Raw genomic sequence first — 24,404 nt, 5'->3', positions numbered from 1 at the left:
ATCCTCTTCTCTTGCCACACAGCAGTTTGGTTTTTAACTTCGGAACGGGCCGTGTATTCAAGTGTTCGTCAGCTAAGAAATATTTCACTAAAAGAAGCATTTTCAATATACTGAGTTTCTCTGTTATCAGCAGAAACTTTTCGGATGTGTTATTTCAGCTAAAATTCTTTGTGATGGCTAAGCCACGTTAATTCTTTCTCTCTGTCATGCTTAAGACTCCATTGTCCAGCCTAGTGGGGAATCTCTCCCATTGAATTAAATACTAGCGTCTAGGTTTAGCATGAATTCCCACTGCATGGCTGCATCGGGTCTTTTATCGCTCTCATCACTTCAGCGGTCAGCAGAGTTCAGTGCATTGTTTGGCGAAGAATAAAAAGTAGTATTGTTACTGATGCTGCAGGGAAAATTCCTAAAATATAATTTGGGAATGAGAAGGAGGGGAGACACATATTTTTAGAAAGCTAGTGAAGTTCAATATTGATTATTACAAACACTTTCTAGAGAAGCATCAGGAATTATTCCCACGTTCCTGAACATAGAACTGGAATGGAGGCCATTCCCTGGGAGCTGAATTTCTTTCTCTTCTCACCTGCCTGCATGTAACATAAGAACATTTCTCACAACTTTTTGAACTTTTATTAAAATTGTAACAAAGCAAATTTATTGGACAGCTGTGTCATGATGCCTGTGAAATAAAACATTTTTGGAAAAGAAGTCTGAAACTTAGATTTTTACAACTGAGATGTTCTGTCAGAAACTTGCTTGGAACTGAGTTGGAGTTTTTTTTAATCTTCATAGATACATATGCACTAGGGTCAATCAGAACAAGAAACGTTAATTGTTGTGATAGATTTCCAAGCTTTCCAAGTCTGTTAGTTTCGTATACAAATACAAGCGAGGAGTAGAACTTTTACTCATTTGACTGCGCTGAGTCTGGCATTGGTTTCTGCATGTTTCCAAGGGGTACTGCAAGTATTTTTATGGTTTAGGATCCTTCAGAGTGGAAGGGTCCTCAGGAGGTCTGTAGTGCAATCTCCTGCTCAAAGCAGTGCCAGCTATCGGGTCAGACCAGGTCACTCGGGGCTTTGTCTTGTTGAGCCTTGAAAACCTCCAAGCATGGAGCCTGCACAAGCTCTCTGAGCAACCCATTGTCCTCATTAGAGCAAAGAGGTCTGAACCTCCGTTTTTCAGTTTATGCCTGTTGTCTCTCATTCTTCCACCATACACGGCTGTCAAGAACCCAGCTCAGTCTTCTTCATGGTGGGTTAATGAACTTGTAACTAGAAACACAAATCTCTCTCTCTCCAGTGTAGCTAGGCTGACTTTTTTAAAGTTGTCTGTTTCTTGAAGTAAGGTTTCTTTGGGTGAGAGTATTGCATAGCCTTTAATATCCGCTTGCTAAAATCATACAGGACTTATGTTTGATCTTAAACATCTGCATAGGCCAATCAGTTTTTTAAAGTGTACTTACTGCTGGAAGGCAATATTGAATACTATGGGAATTCAAATAACTGCAGGTAAATTGAATAGCAGGTTTTCATTTGTGTCCAATGAAAACCAGTGAGAATGAGAAATGGATAGGCAGGGAACTAAAGGAGACAGACTTGGGTTATTTTGAATAGGTCTGGTCATTGAAATTAGGATGAGGGGTGTTATGTTTCTGTATTTGTCATTATATTTGTAGAAAATAGTGCAATATAAATACATACATTCATGGAAATGGTTAATCAGAGAAGACTTTCCATTCCACCCCTAAACCTCATTTAATTTTGCAGTCTCCATGAAATGATTAGATTAAATGCAGGGGTTCATTGGGGATTCAGAGTCTCACTGAATGTGAAGTAAGAATTGACTCTGTGAACAAGGCCTACTAGGAAACCAGTACAGAAAGTGGAGGAAGATGATGTCTAATATTAAATGTGTGATGGGGAAACTACTTTGTTGAAAAAAGCAGGTATACTGTCAAGGTGTGTAAATTTGCTAGAGTATTAGAAAGAGCTGCTGCAATGGTAAGAATGGGAAGTAGGCAGGCAGGGAACTGATTGAAATGAACCTGGGCTTTGTGTAGTAGGCTTGTTCCTTGAGTTCAGAATGGGATAGTGAATATTTGGAGAGGGTGGAGTAATTTATCTTCAAGATTGTGTCCACAAAAAATAACTTTTTCAGAATTAATAAGTACAGAACTATTTCTGAATGTTTTAAGTGGTTGCTCTTCAGCTTGGAATTCCCCTGCTTTTGCCTGCATAGGTTTAGCATATTAGAAACGAGCATTTATAGTTTTAAAATGCTCATGTATAGGATGTTTTGGACAGCAAAAGTTATTTTGCTGTGTGCTCGCTTTAACTTCTAAGTAACAATCTAATTTAAAAGGCCGTAGTGAATGACCTGCATGCCAGAAGTGTGTAAGACAACGTAACTGAACTTCTCATTAAACCTTCTGTTTTGTTAAGAGGGTTTTCCTGAGGGGGAGACTAAATAGACTCTCTTTCTGAAATTCAGGCGGGAGTTTGAAAATGAAAAGTTCTTACTCAAAACTTGTAGTTGAGAGGACCACGTGACATTGTAAAGGCCATAAAAAGGTTCAAAAAAGGAACTGAACAAATTTTTGGACTGTACATTTCTCAGTGGTTATTAACCTGTTGATCATAGTTCAGTCTCAGGCTTCAGAAGTTCGTAATCATTTGATGTGATAGAAGCTATGATGGATTCTCAGGACGATAGGTGTTCCGTGCATGCTGTATTTCTTCACTCATCTCGTAAGTGGCCAGTAATGCCTATGTAGATCATTCCAATGTGGCAGGTCTTATTAGGTAACTAAGATTTTACTCATGATTTTAAAATAGGTCAGAAATTTTTATTATGATAGGTTTAATTTTTTTGGTATGTTGTTTTTTTTATTAACTGGAATGATACTGAAGTGTTTTTAAAAGGAAAGCCACTTCATATTAATGCTTAACACATGCTTTCTCGTAATTGTTTACAATAACCTACATCCCTTTTTATGCAGGAGACGTATGAGAATATTCCAGGTCAATCTAAGATCACATTCCTCCTACAAGCAATCAGGAATACCGCGGCTGCTGAGGAGGTATGTCTCAATAATCTTTGAATTCTGCAGATTTTTCAAGGGAACTTGGAGAAGGGGGGAAGAAATCAGTGCCAGTCATTTTGGGATAAATGAACAAGTCGGGCATTAACTGAATCATGTTAATTTACTGCACATTTATAGACAGACCACTCCTCTAGTTTGTTGCATGTTGGGTTCGCTAGCTGAGACTTTTTGATGTAGGATATTTAGTTTCAAAAGTAGTCTTTCGTAAGTTACTGCTTAGATCTCCATTGTTTTCTGGTTGTGTGTTTTCCTTAACGAATGGGTTCTGTCTTTAAAATGTGTAACTAATATATGAGTGTTACTGTGATGTTTCTTCAAGTTACAGTTGAGAAATGCTTTCCATTTTGGGGTCCTGTGCCTAAACATGTTAAACTTATGTATCATCTGAAACTTCTTGTGCTTCTCAAATCAGAATTGGAGGGAGATAATGTAGCAGTTGTTTTGCATGTTTTATTCAGATGACTTTTGTATTTTGTCCTATTTGGGGAGGACATGCTTATTAAGTCATCTAGCAGTGCTGTAGAATGAATGGAGAGCAGTCTAAGCACTATAGAAAATCTTTCTGTGGGCATACGGTAAGTGTGCCTTTTACTTAGTTATTCCTCCGTTTTGTAAAGGCTCACACGCTGTAGCAATTGGGTATAGTACTTATTGGTAAAACTGTGACTCACTTGGTTACGCAGAGTGAAGAACTACTAAGCTTTCAAGATATTACAGACTTCAGAGTCACTTAAAAGTAAAAATATTTGACTTCCCTCCTGTGCCCTCTCTGCGCCCCCCCCCACCCCCCCCCCCCCCCCCCCCAAATCTAGAGTTTTACTGAACAACGGAAGGATGTAGCACGTAGAATTTCTGAACAATATTATAAGGGGAGTTTAAGTGTGCTGTTTCCGGATAATGATCTCTTCTGGTAGATTGTATTCAATTTAGAGGTAGATGCTGTTTGTGCTTTTTAATGCTCAGTAAGTATCAGCTTGCTAGTACTGATGCTTATCTACCTACAAAGCAGTGTTCTTCTGACAGGATCCTTCAATATTATACTAGCAACTCGTTGCATAAGGGCTGTGTCATTTTCCTTACTGCCCCTCTGAGATGTTTCAAATTGTAGAAAGCTGTAGAGTAGTCTCTCCTGTATGTACATTTGCTGTGAAAAATAAGATCTACCGCTGCCCTGTTTTCATCAGAATAAGATCATGTATGATAATCAGATAATACTATACCCTAGAAGTTGTAGCTGTATTGCACATGCTTCTATTTTGAATATAGTTGATAAGTGAGAGTTGACAACTACAAAGTCATGCTTGTGTAAATAAATACTTACTCCATGTATTTACTGATTTTATTGCCTTTATATCAGCTAAGGAAATAGCCTCGTCTAAAACTTGTTCAGAATCTTACCAATGACTTGGCTTCCAACTTACTCAAGCGCAAAGAAACTTTTCACCTGTAGAATTACTGTTACTAAAGACATCAGAGGTTAACATTTGTAGAACAACTTGACGTTTAACTCCGCCAATGGATAAATCAAAGAAAGGTTTAAATGTTAGCTCGTAACTTAAGTAGACATTAGGTACTGTACTCAAAAAATCCTGATTAATAAAACCTGCAAACAACCTCTCTTCCTTGTAAATCCAAATACATTGGAGCCTAAGTGAAGTCATCCCCATGCTCGATCTAAACATTGCATATAAACATGCAGGGAAGCATTCTGTGCGTGTTCAGCATGGTGCTGGTGTCAACAGCTTGGCATTTTATGTCTGCGTGTGTTGTATGTAGATCCAAATGTTGGGCAGAGTAGTATATAATGTCACCAGTGGACAGGGCTTTGGGCCTGATTTGTGTCCTCTGAGCATGTTGAATGTACCGGCACCACTGAACACAGGCTGCTGGAAGAAGCCTTAGAACTTCAAAGATCCCTTGGCCAGGCTGTGGGAAGGCTGGGTTCAGATCCCTCTTCATCCTGAAGCCTCTGTATTGCTTTACTCCCTCCCAGGAAAACTAAGGTGAAGAAAAGACTCCATCCTGTTTGCAGGAGCTCAGCTGCTGTGTTTTAAGGAGTACAAGATTCATAGGACTATTTGGAGGGCAGTTGGGGGAATCCTGACTCTGCAACCTAGTAGCTTTGGCATTTACGTGGAGAAATAGGGATTCAGATCCTGCTCCCAGGACCCCTTGCATTTGACATGGAAAAAAACCCATTAAGCTAGATCAGAAATAACTCTTTTAAAAGCTAACTGCATAACAGGTTTTCTCCTAACCAAATACCTAAACTGTGGAAATAATCACCTTTCCCTCTGTTCTCATTTTATACTTCCCTGATAGCAGAGTAACACTGTGCACGGAAGCAGAGGGAAGCATCTGACTTAGCAGTTAGAACACTTGTGTGCCAGATGATACGTGAGTTTTTACACCTCGGGCTGAGGAGTGGCTTGAACCTAGGTCTCCAACTTCCTGAATGTGTAGTCTCACTGTTACGAAGTTAGGACTGTACTTCTTCCTATGCAACTGCATTTGAAAGGATTGAACAGAAAAGTGGTATATATTCACAGTTTATTTGATGATTTTTATTCTGAGGATGCATCTCGGGTGTTAGAGGCTGTTCCTTTGCAGTTTTGGTTTACCACCTAAATCTTAGAGAGGAACAGAAGTTCTGCGTTTTCTCCTGCATTTGTTTTCTTACTGGTTAACTCTAGATTGGCCGTTTTCAATTGTGTCCTAATTTACAGTTGTCTAATTTCGAGTCCTGTGAAATATGATAACAAATGCTTTGTAAAACTGTGTTTCTGCTGTATTCACAGCCCTCTTAGAGGGCTCTGACCTTTCCCTTCCCCCTCTCCATATTGTCACATGAAGGGGTTGCGTTTCTTAGTCTGAAAACTGCGGCCGTGGGCAGCTTCCTGTTCAGCGTTGGGAGGAGAAGGAAGGCGGCCCATGGACTTCTGATGCACCACAACTCTGCCTTTGAGTTGTATGCGGACCGTAGGCACTGCACGCTTTGAATTCCATATGGGGCTGGATCCCTGAATGAGGTTGTGCAAGTCTAGCTTTGGACCGTGTCCGAAATACTGATTGCTTCCATCCATGCATGTTTTCCTCCTTGAGGACTTAAAAGGAACAGTAAACAAAAGTAAAAATCACTGTGACTGTACCACACAAGATGGTCAGTCTTTCTCTTACAAGATATGTGGGATTACCTGGATGCTTTGAATGCCAGTGGAGAGGATGATATCTCAGATTTCTGTTCATAATTCTTCTGCTGCCCAGCTCAGCAAGTTGGTTTTCTTCTTGTGCCTTGGTTTCATCATCTGTAGAATCCTAGAACGTTTTTAAAGCACTGTTAATTCTATTAATAAGAAGCAATATGTTGAAATTTGAGTTTTATGACTACTTTTTATGTTAGTACCTTTGACATTCCAGTTGTATGTGAGCACCTCGGTAATTTAGAAATGCAGAAGAATGCAATTCTAGGAGAGAATTCTGCTTTTTTTACGCTTCATTGGTAGATGGAAGTTCTTCTTTGGGGATGTACACTTTATATTGTTCCTGTTCTCATTAAAAGCTATTGCCGCTAAGGTGCAGGATTTTAAAATGCTTGTTTGGGTACATCTTTTGTAATAATTAAATATAAAAGAGCCTTTGGTGTGGGTGAAAAATACGTACTTTCTTCCTTAAAGCAGAAGGAACAGCTCCAGAGCTGCCATTAATCCAACTGTGTTTGTCATGATTAAATTGACAATGGTGATTTTCATATATAGGTGGATATCTGCTGAGGAAAACATGCCATTTATTGTTAGAAGTCAATTGCTTCTTTGTCACTCCTTCAAACACTTGAATTTGCTTTGGGGTTTTGGGGAATTTTTTTCTAAGCTAGTAACGATAACCAGCAGCTAATTCATGTAGTGCTGCTCGTGTGTCTTTCTGTATGCCTTGTTACTTGTGTTTTTACTTTGCAATCAGTCTGTGTTTGTCAGTCTTCTAATATTTTAAATTAAATTCTTGAGGTGGAAATTCTTTGAGACTACGAGCTTTATGAAAACAACCTCTGTTCCCTATGTGACCACCTATTATTACTTCAGGAAAGGAATGAATATAATGTGAGTTCAGTCATTACTGGATGTCAGAGAATATGCACGGAAACACAGTGCCCTGAGTAAGGGAAGACATTGCATCAGAGTTTGTGCCTTGTTTAGTCCCAGGAAACTCGTTCCTGGTCAAGGCTTCTCCTATGTAAATTCACCATACTAAAGAGGAGAAATTTAATCTTTCACAATATCGGTGCTTCTAGAGATGGTAGAAGGAAAGATACCGTTATATTGTGGTACGTTAAAGTTTTTGGACACGCTGTTAGTGGGATTCCCAGAGGCAGTGGGGATGGGGAAAGAATCTTTCTCCTTCCTAACTCGTGTTCCTCATGTGACAACTTGTTGTTAGAGGACCTTGGCTTATGATGGGAGCTACAGTGCAGGTAGGCACTGTGACCCTCTTTGTTCACCTGCTGTCTTCCTTAGATCTACTAGAGAAGATCTACTAGTCCTACATATGTGGTGGCTTTGGTCCACACTGGAGCTGTTGAGGAACAGGAGATAAGGAATGATCTAGAGTAAGGTCCCGTTCTAGTCCTTCCCTTCGGCTAGCATAGAGACACTTGGTGTGCACTGCTCTTTAGCTGTGTAAAAGAGAGCTGGGTAGACTGGAAAAAGGCACAGTGAGTCTGGAGACTACATAACAAGAATAGTATCTGGGGTGATGTTCTAGCAATACCTGATTTTTACAGGGTATGTTAGAAGTTGAGACTTTGCAGTGATTTGTGTTTCTCATCTCTACGTTATGCTGTAGCAATATAGTTGAGAGATCTTTTAGAAATCGGACTTCGTTCGTTCTGCTGCTCATATAATATTTTTGAATTCCAAAGGCTGTTTTTCATTCGATTACGCATTAAATAAGAATATCTTAGGGGAAAAAAAATTGAGTGCATGTTGCATTGGGTTATTTTTTTGTGAGGATTTAACATGGGTAAGGTTTTGTTACACGTGTTAAACTTTAGAAGTTTAGGGGGTGGTTTTTAATTACCGTTTGTCCTTCTAGAAACACTGATTAGTGGACATCCTATTTATTAAGTTATTCAGTGCTTCATGAGTCTTTTTACCTTTATTGCATATGTTGCTCTATTCATTTGGAATTACTCAGCCCTGGGTTTAGCTTTTAGTTCTTGTATGATTGTAAATAAAATACAGATACGTAAATGATACTGTTGTAGAATTGCTGTATGCAAGCAGGAAGCATTAGAAGATTACAGTGTGTGGTATTGAGGTTCCTATGCTCTAATTCAAGTTTCAAGAAAAATGTTTCATCATAGGTCTGCAAAAGGCTGAAAGCTTTGGGGTTTTGGTTTGGGTTTTTTGGTTTGGTTTTGGTTTGGTTTGGTTTTGTTGTTGTTTGTTTGTTTTTTTAGAGTAGAGTTTTATTTGCCAAAATCTTCCTGACTCTTTAGTGTGAAGTTTGGTTGTTTGAGAAAGTGAAGGAGGGTTTACAGGTTAATTACCTGACAAATTTGTCCCATTAAGTCACTTGTTAATCCAAAAAAACCTGTCTGGATGATAATTATCTTAGCAGGCCATTTAAAATAGAAAGAAGACATGCTTTAAGCATCTTTTGATAATGTAGCCAAGTCCTTAACTTGCCACAAAACATGTCCAGGGTTCAGCTCTAGAAAAAAACCTGAATACATCAGTGAATTTCATGATTATTTCTTTGAAGAGCTGTAATTGTGAGAAACATGGTTGTAAGCTGATGTTTCTTTACTGTGTTTTTACTTACTATCATAATTATCATCTGTTGCTTGAGAGGTATTCCATTCAGCAAACAACTCTACGGAGTGAAAACTGATCATTTGGAAGCATGATGTCAGTTGTCTTTCCTCGTAAGAGCATGATTATCATATCAAAACACTTTAACATGCGTACTTTCTTATTCAATAGGCTAGACAAATGGCAGCTGTCCTTCTACGACGTCTTTTGTCTTCTGCTTTTGAAGAAGTTTATCCAGCTCTTTCACCTGATGATCAGACCTCTATCAAAAGTGGATTGCTGTTGATTATTCAGTTGGAAACGCAGTCCAGTATGAGGAAAAAAATCTGTGACATAGTTGCTGAATTGGCCAGGAACTTAATAGGTACTTTATATAAGCTGATATTGTAGTAAAATGTTTACGTATTGATAGTAGTTATATTTTTATGTGTTGTTCTCTAGCCTTGTGTAGACATTTGCAGGTGAGGTGCTAACTGATTTCATGGTTTAAAATAAAACCTAATATTTGTTTTACACTGTCCTTGATCAGATAAAAATAAGATTCCTTAACTCTGCTTTTTAAATGGCTTGAGTTTAGGTGAGATTGTATTAAGGTTTAGAAATCCAATTTTGTTTAAATTCTCATGAATGTTAATGCTGAATATCTGCATCAGTTTCTTCTTTGAGTGCTTTTATGTAACAGTAAATAGAGGTCATCTTCTGTTCCTGAGTGCCTTTAGATCTAACATTTCAGCCTTATTTTACACTGTGACTTGGACACATCTTCAGATCAATTTTTTTTAAATTAATTTTAATAGTGATGACTGGTTGCCCTGCACAAACTCTTAAGTTTGCTTATCCTAAAACTTTGTTATGTTTAATCTAGATGAAGATGGCAACAACCAGTGGCCAGAAGTTCTGAAATTCTTATTCGACTCTGTCAGCTCTCAGAATGTGGGACTGCGTGAGGCTGCTTTACATATTTTCTGGTAAGCTTGCAGACTTTTCTACATATTTGCAGGTTACCCAAATAATGTCTGTAAAAATGTAAGAAAAACTGTCACAACTTAATCAACAAGCAATCTTATATATTTCATTTATTCTGTTGTATTGTGGTTTACTTAACTCTTAGATGTACAGTCACAATCTGTAGCTTTAACAATGGATAAATTTAAAATAATAGTTAAGGTTAAACTGTGTGAATTTTTATTAATGTTTTGGTCTTTTCCTGTCCTTAGGAATTTTCCTGGAATTTTTGGGAATCAGCAGCAACACTATTTGGAGGTCATTAAGAGAATGCTGGTTCAGTGTATGCAAGACCAAGAGCATCCATCAGTAAGACCTTTATGTTCTTTTGTTTTGTTGTGTTTTTTTGGTTTTTTTCTTTGATATGTCCTGAGCATAGAAACTGAGTGTAGTAGTGTCAAACATAAAGGTTAAACCATAGATTCCAACCAGAGAGTTGCATTACCTGAAACTGGTGTACCTCTGGAGTTTTGACTATGCCTACTGCAAAGCAGAAAGGTCACACCTTTTTGTGGTCCTAAAACTGACTGGCTGGCTCATATCTGCACTGCTTAGACCCAGGCTCGTCCCTAGTCGTTGTGCCTGGAGAAACCTAGTTGTAGTGACCCAAAGCAGAGCCACAGGTTTTAGCCAGCAGCATGAGGGATCAGAAATGCCTTGTTAAGCTCGCTTTCTGGCCCTTGCCTTTAGCAGTATAGATATGTAGTATCTGTACACGGTATGTCTCAAAACTGAATATATGACAGCTCCTTGAACTGTTTGTGCATGCTTTGCTGGAAGGGCATGTTAGCAAGCCTTGCCTTTCTGGAAGGCTTCAGATCTATTGATTTGTGCAGAGCATTGTACTTTGAAAATGTTTCTCTTGTTGTGGAAAATGCTGGGCAAGGATAGGAAACCCCGCTGTGGTGTATGGGTTCAGTTTGCTGCTCCCCCATGGATTACTTTTTCTGACCTTTAAAAGTCAACAGAGTAACATTTTCTGAAGTACCAGAAGTCATGCCTTTAAAGAAGCATGTTTTAAACACTTAGGTCACACTTTTTGAAAAATGGGACATTTACACTTGCATGCGCATTTGAAATTGGGATGGAATTGAAAACAATAGTTTTTTTGCTTTTTTCTTTCCTTAAAAAAAAATCAACACAAACAAATAACAAACAAAAACAAAACTGGGGAATACTTGCCACCTCATAATATGTTGAACTTTTTTTGTATCGTGGAGGTCATAGGTGCTGAAGATCTTCGTTATCGCTTTACCTGAATTTGAAATAAGATGTAAAATCCAATGTTAAAATCTAATTGCTATATCTATTAGGAAAATGTAAAAGGGAAATGATAATACAAAATTTAGTCTTTGTAATAGGCCTAATGTTAAAAGAAAACAAAGGCAAGTTTCATTACCTGTTCCTCGCGTTTCTTTCTGCAATCCTGCCTGTCTTCTAGATCAAGACTCTGTCTGCTAGAGCTGCAGCTGCGTTTGTGCTTGCTAATGAGCACAATCTTCCCCTTCTTAAACATTTTGCAGACTTGCTACCTGGAATCTTGCAGGTAAGAAACCACGGAAGTAACATTTAATGTGCCATTACTGTCTGTATTGACTCTATCTGAATGTAAATTATTGGTCTGCAAATTTGTGTAGCCTATGAATTTTTACTGAGACCTGGATTAACTACATCTTAGTTAGCCTGATATCAGTCACCAGCAAGATACAGTGGAAACTGGTAAGGAGTTTTGTAAACACAAGCTAATTGACAAGAGTTTTAAGGAAAATAGTTCGATACTGATTAGTTTATACAGTGTTAGCTAGATAAATGCGTTAAAATTCTTCATAAGCTACTTAACTGAAAATCATACAGCTTTTAAACTAACCATGACATTGAAATATACTTTAAATATGAGCTACCTTGAGATTTCAGATAATCAGTAATTGGGAAATTCATTGACCAATGATATCCTGTATCTCTTCAGTTTAGAGGAAAGCGTAGAATTATTCTGAACAGATGTTCTTGGTAAGATCAACAGTCTGGACAAATGATCTTTATTGTTTGATAAATTAGGAACTTACAACCAAAATGCTTTTTAAGCTTCATATAATTTCTGAGGTTGGATTAGATCTCTTTTAGGATGGATGAATTTGAACAGAAGTTGGAATTCTAGTATAAGGTTGTTTACTTTTGTGGGGAAGCCTATTGTAAACCAAACCAGAGACAGAAATGGTTTGAGCTCTGAAGGATGACAATTTTGCAGTTTAATTCCCTTTCTATATCAAGAAAAAGTGAAAATAACTAAGTACCTGCAGTAACTTTTGGCAATTTTACATTAGGCTAAATTTAGGTTAAAGACTGACTTCTTGCTACTACAGTCAGTACAGCAGGTTCCTGTTGACAGCATAAGCCATAAACCTTGTCTCTGTGTACTTTGTGGCAAGCTGGAGAAAAATTGTGTCAAGTTTACTGGCTTGATCTTAAATGGAAACTGAGAGGAATTTATTAAAATCAGCTGAACTTGAAAATGGGCTCTAGTGTGTGCAAGATAAGTATTTTGATATTGAGGTCACTATTTGGTGGTTAGTCCCTGCCTGTGACTTTGGCAATAACAATTGTATTGTTCAAAAATTGTAACTGTCTGAGAGGACGTTGGCTACTGAGTGCGGTATGAGTGGGAGTGAGGCAGGATTTGGGGTGGACATGCCATTGGTCTTGATGTTTGGCAATTAAATAGTATGCTGTTTTTAGACTTCAGACTAATAGCCCACTTTGTGTGATGTAAGTTTAAATGCTACTATTTTAGGCTGTCAAAACACATGCACTTGGCTTGCATTTTCAAGCTTTAACTTGCAAATACAGAGCACAGAACTATGCTACGAAATCTGTCTTTCTAAAGTACTTATTGCAAGAAGGACTAGGTTTCTGGCTGTGGTAACACAAGACGGATATGAAGGTATGAGTTTATAAATAGGAGATGGGATGTGTTAGAATAGTGGTGAGTGACCTTTGGAGACAGTTGGATGCTTTTTTTGTTGCTGTTGAAGTTCATTTTGTTGAAATATTGACGTGGTAAAAAAGCTAAAAATAAAATTCTGACTTAGCAATTCAGTCGTTTCAGTACAGTATCTATAATGGTTATGCTGGAAGTTGAACTTTCAGAACTAGTAGTTGAAACTTGTATCCAAGAGATTTATCTTGCAGTGGAGATAAAAGCAGCTGGAACTTCAACTGACTTCTGTGATTGTTGGTGTTCGATACTGCAGAAAAGTGCCTCTGCCTTTCAAGCCTCGCTGTGCACTTTGAACGTCTTTCGTCAGAAACCTAGTCTCTCTTTAAAAAGCGGTCAAAAGTTGCAATGGGTATAAAATACAGAGTTTTGCAGAAACTTCTGGTAAATACTATGTTATCCTTTGCCAGAATCAGAGGACAAGTGGTAGCTATTAGTCCAAAAGGCCTTAACCAAGATAGATTCCCCCCTCGCCCCGGACATTTCTGATACTGGAAGGTGCTGTTTCAATGTAGGCTGTTTGAGTGGCATTATCAAAATTATTGGATTCTAGACTTAAGTATTAAAAAACACTTAACTACTCACTTCAAAAAATGTTTCTATGTCAGGAAGACATCAGTTAATTTGCTAATGAAAATTCCTTTCAAAACCCCAAAAGTGTGTTTAAAGACTGTTTTCTCTTTGGAGGTTTAGGTTTTTGTGTCCTAATTCTAGAAGAGTTTTAACACCATTGAGTAACTGTGCTGTTTTGATACTAGAATATCAACCTGATCAGTTAAAAGTAAGTTTTAAATTACTTTTCAGGATGTAGCTGTGGGTTAGGAAAGATAGTTGCAAAAAGCTTGATTTTCCCCCCCCGCCCCTTTCCTGTGTCCTGTGACTAAAGGCTGAAAAGTCTGCTTTAATTTGGTGGCTCTCCAGAGTTGTCTGCAAAAAAATAAATTATTTACTCTTGAGATTCCTGGTGTTTGTAAGTGTAAGCTATTCAAAGCTGTTCTCATGTAATGGGGGAAAAAAGGAGTTAGACTCATTTTCCTTCTTTTTGGCAGAGCTACTTTGAGGAGTTTTTCTCTATTTCAAACGGATTTTGAAGTTGTGCTTGTCAAAACATACCGTGTGTTTTTGCATTTTGGTGCCTCTGTGTGACCATAATTCTTTCTGAGTGTCTGTCTACTGTGTTAGATTTAAACTAATAATGGTCAAAATTGAGCCATAACTTGTAGAAAACTTGGTAGTTTTGGACCCTGCATACTATCTTTTTTGTAGTTGTAAGGGATTTGTGCACGCCAGCTACCATAGCAGGGTCCAACCCTAGGATCGCGCTGAAATTGCAAAATGTGAGTGAAGGCTTCCAGTTAGTCTTTTATTAGTTCTTAGGTTACAGCTTGAGCTGGGTGCCTCCAGAGAGGGGACCCCTACCCCAATTCACGCCTCTCAATTATACCCGTACAACCACAACCCATCACCTGATCCCCAAGTCCAGTCACTTAAACAATACGAAATCAAGAGACCATCGACCAGGATTTTCACTGTTGCTGTGCTGACCGTCTTCTGAAGTTACTTTATTCTCTTGGAATTGTCTCCTTGGTCTTTTATCTTCTTCATTCCGCTGGTATATGCCGAATTCAGCTTGTTCTTTGTTAGCAGCATTCATTTTATCAAAAAGTTTACTCTCAGTCAGTTTTTGTGGCCTAAGGTTTCAACTACTTTAGCTTCTAATGCTAAGCCGCTAATGCTAAACAAAACTATTCAGAGACAAGAATACAGTTAATCAAATTTCTTCTATAAGAGTGCTCCCATTCATAGTATTACTTATTTTTATTTAATCTTGTCTTCATCTTATCTGTTTTTAGGCTGTAAATGATTCCTGCTACCAAAACGATGATTCTGTCCTGAAATCCCTTGTAGAAATTGCAGATTCTGTTCCCAAGTATTTACGACCACATTTAGAACCTACGTTGCAACTAAGTCTGAAGGTAAAGCTAGGAATTTAAAAAACATAAAATGAAATCATTCTTTCCACCCCAAAACTTCTAACTATTTGCTCTAATCTTCTGGATTGTAGTTGTGTGCAGATGCCAGTCTCAGTAACATGCAGCGTCAGTTGGCGCTTGAAGTAATTGTGACCTTGTCAGAAACTGCTGCTGCTATGCTGAGGAGGCATACAAACATTGTTGCACAAGCCAGTAAGTGTTTTACTCATTTTCTTTGTTGAAACAATTTGTCTTCCTTCACAGTGTTAAACTGAGCGTGCAGGTGGTCAGTGGCAAAAGTGTGTCCAACCCAGAATTTACTGGTAATGGTGACTTTAGGTGACACTGAATTGAGGTTTCTTATGGAGAAAACCCCTTCTTATTGTGACTGTTCATAAATTAATCTGTGCTTATGCAGCCTCCAACAATTTGAATAAAAATACAGTAGACTCTTCATTAGGTATTTCCAAGGAAAATACTACTTTCATGCTTTTCTGCTGGCTTTGGAAGTTTGTGCTGTAAAAAAAAAAAAAAAAAGAAGTTGATGCATTTAGTTCTGAAATTCTACGTTTGAAGTTTGGTATGTAGGCCAGATATTCTGTGATGTTGGCAAATGAAGACTGAAGGAATTCAGCATGCATGTTGAGCTTCAGTGTTGAGTTAAAGCTGTGAATTAAAAATCAGATGCTTATATAAATACTTAGAGATAGTCTAATTAGTCTGTTTAACATGCGGATTGTAAATTCTTTGGAGAGGCACTTTTTTAATCATGCATTATTATTTGAGATACTAAAAATAATTGTCTTCTGGACAGCTTCAGCAGCAATGCTGTACACACTGATATTTCTCTGCCTTTTAAACCCTTTTTGTGAGTAGATCAAGGCACTGACACGGGACTGTAGCCTGATTTTTGGAAGGATTCTTTTCCCTCCCTGTCACACTTGTTTTTGTCCAGATTCTTGCTTGTTTTCTGAAACTTGCAGAAAGACAATCTGTTAAAAGGCAACTTTTTTACTTGTGTGCTCGCGCTGGGGAAAGTTGCCTATATACATGTCACTAAAATAATCATAAAACTTCTGGAAAATTTTGTAAACTGGATCTGCTTGGCTGAAGTGTTTAAACTATTGACTAGAAGTTTTGTTTACTTGTAGAATAGTTTTTTAAAGAACAGATTCTTTTAGAATATATTTTGGAATTTGAAAATGTTTAGAAGGCTGTGTTTTTACTCTATCCTGTAGCTTGTTGGGAATATTAACGCTTGACACTTGCTGTCCCCCAAATCATTGCAAGCTTCTTATCTGGTAAGGCAGCATAGTGGGGAAGTACCTCCTATCTCTTTAGAATTTATTAGATTGAGTTGCTAGTTGCTGTTTAGGAATGAAATATTTGTATTAAGATTTTGTATTAAGATAAGGCACCATGTGGGAATGAAATGCAACCCATTGTAAATTGCTCTTAGTATTAATGAATCACTAAGGTGAAAGAGACTTATTTTGCAGAGCTAGTAAAGCAGTTATGTTCAGAGAATGATAAAAAGGTAGCCAAAAAGGATTGCTTTTGTCTTGGTTTTGTGCCTTACTTTAAAAGGCTTTCTGTTTTCATTCAACTAAGAAGTTGCTAGATCACTTGATCCTCACAACTAGAACTGGGTCTTGGGCAAAACTCTCATCTTATGCTGGTTTTACTGAACACAACGCTGCTTTAGGAGTAAGTCTGTGTCCTGTGTACCAGTTATCTGCTCAGGAATTCCATTTGGGTTCAGACTTCCCTCCTTGGGTTCGTATTGAAGATAGCAGAGTATTTTATTGCTCTTTCTCTAGAAATTAGAGCTACAGCTTGTCTTTGTGATTTTGCTCGATCTTCAGAAAATGGAGAGTCATGGCATGCTCTGATAAAAAGCAGGCTTAGTGGGCTCGTCCTTAACTTGTTTGTAAATAGTCTTTATATTGGCAATAATTAAATTTTGAGGGCTTGTTGGGACAACGTTGAAACTTTAATGCACAACTCTACATTATAAAAAAAAAAAAAATTCTTTGTGAAACTATACTGGCTGGCAACCATGTTCATACTAAACATCAAGAAGAAACGACATGTTTACAAGGTTTTGCAGGTTCTAGATATAACGATGGCCAGACAGCTTGGGATGACAGTTTGTTCTCAGCCTTGCTTGTTAATAGCAATGAATATCATGACATCAGTTTTTGGAACTGCATAGCGTTTGTGGCAGATGATGGTTGACTTCTGTATTTCAGAGGTGTAATGATACATCATTTTCACATGTGTGCTAATGAGTATCTGTGTCTGAAAAGCTTCTGGGCTATAATACTTCAATTTTTTTTGAGGAAATTCTTTTCAGTGACTAGTAAGTATATAGAATTCTGACATGTGGCCATCATGCTGGAGAGTTCATAATGTCTGTTATGTTATCTTCGTATGTATATAAAAGCTCTCTGAAGGTTTTTGCAACCATGGTATAATCTCTGACTGAAGATACATAGCCACATCAAGCAAATCAATCCATAATTTGATCTTTTCTTGATACTTGCCCCACAATGCTGTTAGTGTGCAATATTTTCTTCTGTCATCAGTTGACCAGAAGTTTCTCATCTGCCCAGACATATGGTGAGGTGAGTTTGCTTAGGGTTGTTGTGCCTCTATCATAGATTACAGTAGTGAAAGTCACTAGTTGCAGTATACCTCATCAGCTGCAGTAAATCTCAACAGCAGCATGGACTACTGTATGCCTACTCGTTTTTGAAGTAGCTTGCTGTAAAGGACGGTTAACTATGATCCCTGTCTTCAAGATGTGTGATAGTCTGTCCTAAAAAGATTCTTAAAGCTCAAAGGTTGAGTATTTGACTGAAAACTTTTGTTTCCTGGGCAAAGTGAAGCTTTTTTTGCATAAATGATGTTGAATTCAAACAACGGCTCTGAGTGGTTAGTGTAATACAAAATAAAGAATACTTACAAGCACCTTGCTTTGCTCTGGAAGCACAAGGTATTCTTTTCACCCCTTGAGCTTCTGAAGCGCACAGGAACAGGCAGGCTTACGATAGCTAAATCACTGCGCTCCTTCTGTGAGAACAGCTCAGAAGAACAAGTGTTGCTTATTGCATGGTAGTTGAACATTTTGATAAAGATTGTGTAATAGCCTCTATAAAGACTTATAAAGAAGAGTAGACAGAATCCATCTACAGAGGTAGAAGTAAAAAACTGGTGGATTATTATTTGCAAAATACTTTCATGATACAAATCAAAAATTTACATTAAGTGGGGAAAAAAATCTCAAATTCTAAACCATTACCTCATTGTAAAAGTAAAGCTTTATGCTAAGTGACCACTGTACGTATAGTCAACAAAATTTATCATGTTAGTAAAACTAAGGGTTGAGTAGTATTCTTCTGTAATGAATATAGTCTCTTTCATCAGTGAATATTCAAAGGGTGATGTCAGAGTTTCAGCGAAATGAATGAAGTATATCTGAGTTCTTAAAGCGTATAATACTATTTTTAACTCTTTCAAGGAATTAGACTTTATTAAGGAATTTACTTTTTTACAATCTTCATGATTTAAAAAAAATCTCATATTGCAGTATGAATTTTGGTAAGAAACACTCAACTGTTTTTTACTCTCGATTTGAATGTTCTGAAAATATTTTTCTGAAAATCTAATCTGAATTATTAGCTGATGCAGTTTGACAGACTTGACTATCTGCTACTGGAAGAAGAGTTATTTTTCTTCAATGAATTTCTTAAAGGAGAGAACTTCAAACTTACTCTTGTTATTTGAGAGTATCTTTTAAGAAAGCAACTTGAGTTTAAAACTTTATTTTTTTCAGTTCCTCAAATGTTAGCAATGATGGTTGACTTGGAAGAAGATGAAGACTGGGCAAATGCAGATGAGCTTGAGGATGATGATTTTGACAGGTAATTATGAAACTAGTTGTTTCAATTTATTATCAAGACTGTGTGGCTAAAGGCAGATTGGAAGCACAGGATGCAAATGACTGCAGTGCATTACTTTTTTCTTTACTCAAGTAACTTCTAATTTTGTTCCTCTCGGTCATGAGCAGTGTATATGACTATTCTCAGGCAGTTTATATGTAGGTTATTTAGGTACTGTTCAGTAAGTAAGTAAATTCTTTCAGTATTCATGTATTACTGTAATTTACGTCTACAAGTTGCATGTCCTCTTGTCTGCTGTTTTGTACTGTTTTAACTTTTCAAGCTTTTGTTTCTTCTGTCATTTTTGTTACTTGGTTCAGAATTCAGTGCTTCCTAACCCTTTAAGTTGAGGGCTTATCCTGAAGTTAGCTGGAACCAAAGCTGAGTAATACCGACCTGTTTAATCATCTACAACCAATCTCTCCATATTTTTCTGTATCCATGCCCTTGAAAGGGTGGTGTTAAAGAAAGGTCTACCTTTGAAAGGACATCAGAATGCCTGATGTTAAATTGCTTGCTGGATTTCATCTAGCTCATCTAGCTCAAAAATAATACCATTTTGCTATTACTTTAAATCCCTTGGTATAGCTAGCAGTAGCTTATCTTGTTGTGTTTTGGGGGAGAAAGATCCACTAAAGATGTCCGGTCTTTCTGATTTGCTTATTTCTGCATGCTTTATAGCTTGTTCCAGCTTTTCACTAGAATAACAGTGGTTTGTCTACGGCATGCTGTTACATCTGCTGTTATCCAAATGCAGTTAGAATGAAGTAGAAGAAAGCAGAAAGATGTGTGGGAGATAACTATCTCCACACTTCAGTAAAGACATGGATGTTCATTTACCGGTCTAGATGCTTTTTTGCCACATCTGACATCTCCTTCAACACTCAGATGTAATTAGTGTTTTGAATCAATTTGCCATGGAACACTTAAAGATCTTCATAGGAAGACAGGCAATAAAGAGACATTGGTTTACCACTGAACTGTATAGTGACTTCTACTAGATATCAGACATGCAAAGACACTTCCAAAAACGATGTGCGGGACTTTATGGAAGAACCTGTTTAATCTGTGCTTGACTTGGAATACTGGTTTGGGTTTTGGTTTTTTTTTTTTTTGTTGTTCCTTTTGATTATGAAATTGCAAGTAAGCTGTCCTTTCTTCGCCCTCTGACATGGCAGACCAGACCTTTTTAACTTGTTTCATCTCCTCAGCTTTGAAGTTTTGTTGTACAGGTAGAACTGTCAGACACCACTGCATTCAGGTTTGTCAAATATTTGAATCTTTTCATTCAACTAAATTTCAAGGGGAAATACAATATTAAAATTCAAATCCTCATCAAACCTTTCAGAGTGTGGAAGTTTATTTGGATGGTCTGCTTTAGGCAACTTCATAAGTACTCTGAATCATCCACTTGAGGCATGCCAATTTCTCTTTATTGTCAGCCGAGTAACTTTGTTCTTCTAAACACAAGTTAGCTGCCTATGGATTTTAGAGTGAAAATTTTCCTTTTTTTTGTTACAAGTTGCAAGTAGAGCAAGCAAAGATCAGAAAATATGCTCTGCAACCTTAACCTAAAGGAGAAATGTAGCTCCTTTGGCCCTTGAGGTAATAGGAGAGCTTGAGGCTTGCATACAAGATACTGGACATAGCTCGTCTCTGGTGACTGTGTGTGTGGTGGTAGTTTTTTCTTTTTAGCAGGTTCACTCGTGTTCCTGTGTGTTTCCCACCACTGAAGTTCACCTTTGTGGAGAGTTGTTGGTTAGCTGATGGGCATGGCATGCTAACCTCTTCTGGTGCTTGAGGCTTTAGCTTCCAAAGACAACTGGAATTTCTGTGCAGCCCAAGAAACAGGCTAATGGTCATTAGGCTGTAGCCTGGTTAGGGTGTGTTCGGATCTGACTAAGGGGGATGTGAGTCAGCCTACACAAAAGCAGCAGGGAATATTTTAGCGTTTCCAGTTTTTTGTTGCTCTGACTTCATAGAGCAGTGAAATTCTAAAGGAGGAAAAGATTAATCCAACTTCCTCTTTTCTTGGCAAAAGCTTTGCAAACATTGCAGGCAGGTGTGCGGTCATTTTTCTGGGACAGACTGTCTTTATTTCCTCACACTGAATGTATGAATTAATGGTGGGAGGAAGGAGCTCAAAGAACGTAATTCCAAGCAAAAGCTACCGTTAACTTTAGTGAGTTTGCTCCAGTCTAAACCTGAGTGCCCATGCTCTGTTGTCCTGCTGGTGATGTGTCTGTTTATTTGAACCTGACTAATCTGAAGAACAAATACAATATTGTCAATATCTTTGCGCAAGCACCTTTGTTCACAGCATGTGAGTTTTGTAGACTGTTTATGGTTTGTAATCAGACTTGGGGATTCAAGCATAATAGTTTGAAGACCTCTATTTCTGATCCAGCTGACTGACACTTGAAAGAAGAGGGAGATTCATCCCTTTCTGAACTGTTACTCAGCTTTTCCATCAGCATGGATGTCTAGGAGGGACTGTAATAACCTGGAGTTACTACTGTGCTAGCCATACCCAGACTGTAACAGCAGGGAATAATTCTATTGGGTGGAACAAGTTACTTTACAGAGATAATGTTTGGCTATTCTCAGTTTTGGAACTGGCTGAGAGTTACAAATTCCTCACCTGGACTGGATGTTTTCTGCCCGAGTCATTGGCAAGGGAACATGCTACTAGAGTGCTGGTACTGCAGCCATGCAAGAAAGGTCTCTCATGTGCCAAAGCTTGAATTCTGCTGGTTCACCTGATTCATAGCAAATCTGACTGGGCTGTGTTCTCATGACAAAAAGATAGTGGCCTGTATTATTGCTTAATTCATTGCAAATTCAGTTTCAGCTTTCTAGGTGTGTGTAATTGTTGCAAAATTCAATTTATACCTTCAGTGCTAGTAAGGCCCAAGTTTCTTTGATATTAGTCTTCATCAATGGGCTACAGATAAAAAATGTTTAGGTGGAGGGTAAATAACAATTTTGTGACTGGTGTGTGTGCTTTTAAGTTTGGGTATGCTTGATTTACTTATGGAGGCTCACATGTATTCAGATGGCAGAAGTTTGGAGACTGGAACTGCAGGAAAGGGCACTTCTGTGCCCCATTGGCCTGTGTGTTTTATTGTGGATATCAAACCACTGATATTTCTGTAACTGATGTTTAGCAATGCAGTTGCTGGTGAGAGTGCACTGGACAGGATGGCATGTGGCCTTGGAGGAAAACTTGTTTTACCTATGATTAAAGAACATATTATGCAAATGCTTCAAAATCGTAAGTAACTGCATTTTCTTTTTTTTTTTTTTTTCAATTCTATCCTTTCCAGGAACTTTGATATCTCTTAAATCTTTACGTTTAGCTACTTGATATGTTTTTATACACTTCCACTTTTGATTTCAACAGCAAAAAATGTAAATGCTGTGAAGTTGGCAGTTACACCTTTTCTTAGACTGTGATTTATTAAACTTATATGCAGGGCATTGCAACATTTTTCTGGAACACGGTCAGCTGAACAGAGATGTCAAAAACAAAACAGTACATTTTTTAAAAACTCTCAGTCTGTGAATTAAATATAAATAAGGGAAGACTTTTTCTTCTACTTTAGAATATTCTCTCTAAATTCCTATATAGTGCTGACAGTATCTTAAGCGTGCCTAAACTGCCCCCTGTTATTCTGTAGCTCAATGTTTTTGCTTCTTCAAAAGTGCTGCATATAAGTGAAACTTTAATACTGTACAGTTCATAGAGGAAAACTTGTTCTTTTGTTTCCTGTAATTTGATGGACCAAAATCAAAAGTCTGTGGTAGGTTGACTGTCTTGTGGTATGCCGATTTTAATATTTGTTTCATGAGGTGGTTCCATATATTCTTATCAGTTGCTCTGTACACTTCTTTTCCTCTTAAAATACTCAGGCAATCATTCAAAAAAATACTGTGTGTTTGTTGCATGCACTTTCACTTGACCTGTACTTTTGAGCCTTTGAAGTAGAAGGTAATGCAGAAATTCTGGGTACTTTTCCTACCTTCGTGATTTAAAATCCAGTCCAAAAATTACTGTTACAATATTGAATATGGAACATAGGGCTACCCAAGTATCACCTACAGATTGTGAATGCTTATAAAGTCTGTTCGGAATGAAGTTTTTTTGTAAAGGAAGTTTTATTAAGGAAACGGATTAACCTTATTCTTCTAGCATTAATAGCTTCAAGGCTAGCAAATACCTAGTTTTGTCATACCCACAGAAAGGTGAGGAGTCTAATGGCTCTAAGACCTGACCCCTGTGAAGGGGAGAAGTCATGCAGTCGATGCCTGATGCTTCCTTGCTGCTGGGTCGGAGCTTTCCACAACCATTAGTACTCTTTGGAAAAGGGAAATGCAGTAGATATTGTTTGGTTCAGAGACTTTCACTGCTAAGGAGGTGGGAGGAAAGATGAAGACGTTTAGATTAAAACATCATCAATACTCTCGGAAATCAAGCTTTCCCTTCTCCTATCCCCACCACTTTTCTCACAAAAGTTTATCGAAGTTCTGCGTTTGGATTGGGTAGCCAGATAGTCCAGACATGATTGCGTTTCATTTTGTAGAATCATTAATTTCAAGTCTGGAACGCCTGGAACGCATGCTAATAGTAATACAGTAACAGGAGGTGCAAGCTTAACTGGGAACATCCAATGAACTTAAATAGCACAAAATAAACTGCTTCTTCACTGTACCTTCTGTCAAGATGATATTTCATCTCATCTTGATAAAATAGGAGCCTGAGTATCAGGATTCCAGTGCTCTGAACTGTGGTGTTCTTCATTCCAGGAATTTAATATGTTACCAGCAATAATGAAATCTGGATTATTTGGGGAAATAAGTTGTTACATGCCTTTCCCAAAGGTTGTTTGATAAACCTGTTTGTTCTTCTGGTTTTCTTTTCTGTAATCCCCATGGTTTCTAGCACAGAGAAAGATTTTTGTGAGATAAAATAAAATAAAAGAAATCAGAGTTTCTCATATGTTTCCCTTGCCTAAAGAAAAAGGAGAGGGATGTGAAAGATCCATTTTAAGAACACCCACTAGCCTGAGAATAGGCTGATAGGACTTGGAGGTGGGGAAAGCCTTTTATTCCTAAATGGAAGATTACTGTTCTTAAACAGTCTTGGGGAGACTGCTGAAAAGTTTAGTACTTATTATTTATTTGTTTTAAATTTAGATATTGTTTGATTCACTAGACCTCTTTCCCCTCCTGACCTAAAGAGTAAGGTATAGGCTGTTCTGATACCATTTAAAAAACCAACCAACCAACCAAACAAAAAAAAAAATCCAAAACAAACAACCCAGAGATGGGGGAGAGGGAAAAAGAAATACTGTCCTAATGTTTCCCTGGTTAGCTCATTTAATTAAAATGCAGTTCCCAGGCATTAGTACTGTGTACATACTTGTATCAGCAGTTAAGAATTCTGTTTTCTAGATCTGGATTTGGCCTGGACTAGATACTCAAATTTTTGCGCATCTCTGGAATGTATGAGGAAAAGTGAAAAGTGTTTAACAAATCAAGTAGATGCATCGATTTCCCTTCCCTCTCCTA

General features: G+C 37.8%; 1 protein-coding gene across 1 annotated transcript; it reads left to right on the top strand.

Moving 5' to 3' along the window:
* Window positions 1-3,007: 3,007 nt before the first annotated feature.
* On the top strand, window positions 3,008-22,107 carry LOC104167781 (importin-5-like; the record flags this gene model as incomplete). Its single annotated transcript, XM_009708136.1, has 9 exons — window positions 3,008-3,088; window positions 9,091-9,283; window positions 9,785-9,887; window positions 10,137-10,233; window positions 11,366-11,470; window positions 14,770-14,892; window positions 14,982-15,102; window positions 18,728-18,815; window positions 22,001-22,107. Coding segments are annotated over 9 exons (1,018 nt in total), but the record flags the coding sequence as incomplete, so codon positions are not given.
* Window positions 22,108-24,404: the final 2,297 nt, after the last annotated feature.

The sequence above is a fragment of the Cariama cristata genome, unplaced genomic scaffold (genome assembly GCF_000690535.1).
Source record: "Cariama cristata isolate BGI_N322 unplaced genomic scaffold, ASM69053v1 scaffold42589, whole genome shotgun sequence".
In the NCBI taxonomy this organism is placed as follows: Eukaryota; Metazoa; Chordata; class Aves; order Cariamiformes; family Cariamidae; genus Cariama; species Cariama cristata.
Note: the sequence above shows the minus strand (reverse complement) of the source record. Positions and strands in the feature narration are given on the sequence as shown.